General features: G+C 45.0%; 1 protein-coding gene across 1 annotated transcript in view; it reads left to right on the top strand.

Moving 5' to 3' along the window:
- The window catches only part of LOC102014341 (apolipoprotein L2-like), an 18,429-nt gene extending 14,798 nt beyond the window's left edge, over positions 1-3,631 (top strand). Inside the window, exon 4 of the mRNA XM_013511281.1 lies at positions 1,861-3,631. Within this exon, the coding sequence (XP_013366735.1) occupies positions 1,861-2,740 (880 nt within the window). The 3' untranslated portion in view covers positions 2,741-3,631. The remainder of the gene's footprint in view (positions 1-1,860) is intronic.
- Positions 3,632-4,210: the final 579 nt, after the last annotated feature.

Genomic DNA, 4,210 nt, shown 5'->3' with positions numbered 1-4,210 from the left:
TTTTCTTTTTTCTTTTTTTTTTTTTTTTTGGAGGTAGGGTCTCACTAAGTTCCCAGGCTGGATTTGAACTTGTGATTCTCCTTCCTCAGCCTCACAAAGTGCTAGGATTACATGTATGCACCCCAACACCCAATTTTACCTTTACTTTTGACACTAATTGTGAACTCCAGGAATTCCCAAAACCAAATCTAGGTTTTATAATTTACTAAGAGGATTCTGAGTTTACTGAAGGTGCTTAGTACACAGTAGTGGTTTATTATGGGGAAAGAACACAGCTTCAAATCAGCCAAAGGAAGAGTTGCATAGGGTTGAATTTAGCAGGGTTGCAAGTAGAAACCATCCCTCTCTCTGAGGACACAGTGCATTATATTAGTCATGTGTGACAGTTCACACCAGGAATTGTCAAGCAGAGGGGCTCACCTTGTGAAAGATTTCTTATGCTGAGACAAGTCAAAGCAGCGAGGAAGACTCCACTCGGGACTGTTGTACTGGGGAGAGGGACAGAGGACAACTCTGCACACAGTAAAGACAGCCGGGGATTTAGAATTAATGAATGGAGTGAGAGGCAGTAGAGAGCACATTATTAACAGGACCATCAGGACTAGGGGAATTTGTGAGGATGACTTCATGGGACTCTTCCTGAAGCAGATCAGGGACAAAAATATTAGAGGTCCCGATGGGCAGCTCGTGTGATATCAGGGTGGTGAATTCTCACTATCCTGACTGGTAGAATTCTTGCTGATCCTGAGCAATGCAGAGCCGGGAGAGACAAGATGGACATGGGAGGCCAATGGTCAAGGCCCAGTTGAGAAAATATTCAGAGTACCTTAACTACATTGTGGTCAAGAAAAGAGTTATTTGCAACTCCCTCAGGGTTCTTTGGGGGCTGCGTCACATTCTGACTTCACAGCGGACCTGGAATCTCCCTCTCACACCAGAGGTCAGTGCCTTAACTGTCCCATTAATCTGGATGTGAGAAATGTCCCCAAGCTCCACCACATATCACTTTGTTAATATTGAGCATCCTTCAAGGAAAATACTTGGGACCACCAACATTTTGAGTGGTAAATATTTTTTCTGATTTTCACATGTTTGTAGACACACAACATAATATCAAGGCAATGATACCCAAGTTCAAACAATAAATTCACGTATGTTTCTCTATGCCCTATACACATTCTGTGAAGGTAACATTCTACAAGATTTTTAACACGCCCTATTTTTCACTGTGACCCATCTCATGAGGTCAGGTGTGGAACTTTTCATTTGTGACATCTTATCAAAAGTCAAAGGGTTTCATTTTGGTACCGATCAAATTTAGGATTTTTGGATTAGAGAATACTGAACTAGTGTGGCATTGTAGCCAAAGTCCCCAGGCAAACAAAGACCTTCCTAGAAGAAAGGACGTTTCAGAGGCTTACAGATCAAATCCTAGTAACAGGTAAATTCCCAGTAGCTGAGGGCAAACAGAACACATTTTGGGTAAGATTAATTCTTCACTCTACACTAATATGCTTTCAATTTAGGTCTCGCTGGTCCCACTTCTCTTTTTCACCTATGGAACACCCACTCTGCAAATACCTCGGTCATCACGGCATGGATCTGAGTGAGGAGGCATCTTTCCCAAATGCCTTCCACTGAAGGGCATCATCTGATGACTTTTCCTTATTGAATAAGGTCACAGAGCACAAGATGTCCAAAACATGTTCAGCAATGAAGGAAAAATTCTGTACTCCAGTATAATTTTTCCCATTGGATTTGTAATTAAAAGCTCTGTGATTGGACAAGCATACAACCTTAGAACCCATTTTACAGTTAAAGGAATTACCTTCCTTAATCCTTTGAACTTCACTGTTACAGGGATGAAGCTGACGTGCTACGTGAAGCTCTGAAGGGGCTTATAGATGATATGGCCAAGATGGACCAAGAAAGGCAGCATGAAGGCCAGCAGGCTAGAGAGAGGTTTTTGGCTTTGTTTCCTCAACTGAAAGTGGAGCTCATGGAGGACATCAAAAAGCTCCATGCCCTTGCAGGCCAGGCTAACAAGGTGCACCTGAATTATATTCTCACTAATGTGCTGGGCGTCCCCAATGCCACTGCCTCTGAAATCTTGACCCTTCTTGACCTGGTTATGGCATCCTTCACAGCCAGGGGCCAGCCAGCACCCTCAGGACAAGGTGACAAGTCAAGAGCCAGAAGCAGTGTAACTGAGGTTTCCTCTAGCCCAGAAGACCATTCAAGCACATTACCAGATCAAGATGAAGCCAGAGATTTGATGTCAGCCATTGTGGAAAAACTGACAAGGTTTACAGAGTCGGTGGGTCGCTTCCCACCCAAAGTTTTTTCCCCAACTGAAAATTGGAAGCAATTCCTAGAAGGCGTTGGAAAGAACATCAGTGCTATCAAGCTGGCCAGCAGTGACCTTGAGTTAATCAACAAGGTCAAATTGGCCATAAAGATGGAGAATATCATGGTCCAAGATGGTACGGAGCTGGTGCAGACAACCTTTGGACACACTGCTGTGGCAATAAGCAGAGAAACCAAGATATTTTGTACGGCCACTGGAGCTGTCTTCTTGGGGTTAGACTTGTACAACCTGGTACAGAACTCTGTGTACTTGCAGGAGGGGGAAAAGTCAGTGTTGGGTAATGCACTGCGGGAGCAGGCTCAAGAGCTGGAGAGTATATTGGAGCACCTCAACCAGGCCTATGAGCATTTGAAGTCGGACTCAAGTGAGTGATTTCCTCTTCACAGCAGCACCCAGCTCAGAGAAGATGTGCTGCACAAAGACAGGGACAATAGCAGCGTTTTCTTAGAGGAGAAAGAAGGTGAGGTCAAGTGCGTGAACCTGAAGGAGTTCAGCATTTTTGTGGCTGAACACAGCAAAGGAGGAATGAAAGCAGAAAGTCAGTAGGTCAAAGAGAAGGCAGGAACCAGAGTCTGAAATAACTGACAGTAGGGGATTGGTGAGTGTAGGGAATGGGAGGAAATAGTTTATTTTGGACTAAAGAATACATAGGGAATCACACAGAGGCCAGTACAGGAGTAAACAATGGAGACAGTCAGGAAAACAGAAGAGTTGAAAATGGGAGGAAGTCAGCATTCAAACCACTACATAGGAAAAAAGAAACCAGTGGCTACACTACAGAACATGCGCCTGGGCTGCGGTCCCCTCAGCAATGAAGCCCATCCCTCGTGTTCTCTAGCCCTGTCCTTCCATTGTCTGCTCACCCTTATCTCAGTCAGACAGTGGCTTCAGGAGATGGTAGTGATGGAGGTCATGGTGGTAGTAGCGGTGGTGGTGGTAACATGATGGTGGTGCTGCTGATGCCAGCAGAAGTAGAGAGCTAGGCAAGCTGTCATCTCTTTTTGGCGCTAGTATGTCAAGAAAGCTCAATGAAACTCCAATGCTGATGTGGAAGTGGGGACAAAACCTAATTCAAGAAAACAGTTAAGGGACCTAATGGTGTGTAAACCTAATGGTGTGTAACCTTGATGTGGTCAAGACAGTCTGGTTGTTCATCTGTCAGGGGGCATGCTGGACAAGATGTTATCTCAGATCCATGGTTCTTCCCATCTTATGTTCTACAAACTTGGGTGTAATAAATATTCACTAGTTCTTCTGGAAAAATGGGTGTAAAGAAGCAAAGGTGATAAGCAAAAGCTGCTATGTGACCAAAGAAAAAGGCCAAGAGATTCAGGAATAGGTAGAGTGTAATATTTATTGGGGACCTTTGCATGGAAGCCTGGTAAAAGGCAGCTGCAAAGTGAGTCGGCCCTGCAACTTGGGTCAGAGGGAAGGGGTTAGATAGTGGTCAGGACAAAATTAAATTCATCTAAGCTGGAATGTGCCTGGTTTATCTCACAATAACACCAAACATATCAGGCACGTTCCTGATATCTTACGTCACTCCACTGATTGCGATTATCTATGGTATGATGGGAAACAGCACAGAAAAGAGAGGGCCATGGTTACTCAGGAACAATCATGTCGGTCACATCTCAAGATGCTGCAGTCAGGTCAAGCTGGATCCCCACGCTAACATGCTGAGCCCTGTTGTGCTGACTGATTGCCTCACCTGGGCTCCAGGTGAGGAATGTCTCCCCATTCCCTTCCTCATGACTTCTCCAAGGGTCTCAGGGAGCAGGTCCTCCATTGCCTTTTTGCTTACCCACCGGATCCCTGCTCTCCCAGCCAGTCACTTCCATC

Source organism: Chinchilla lanigera, unplaced genomic scaffold (assembly GCF_000276665.1).
Source record: "Chinchilla lanigera isolate Chin_1 unplaced genomic scaffold, ChiLan1.0 scaffold00012, whole genome shotgun sequence".
Taxonomy (NCBI): domain Eukaryota; kingdom Metazoa; phylum Chordata; class Mammalia; order Rodentia; family Chinchillidae; genus Chinchilla; species Chinchilla lanigera.
This window is presented reverse-complemented; position numbering and strand designations above follow the sequence as displayed.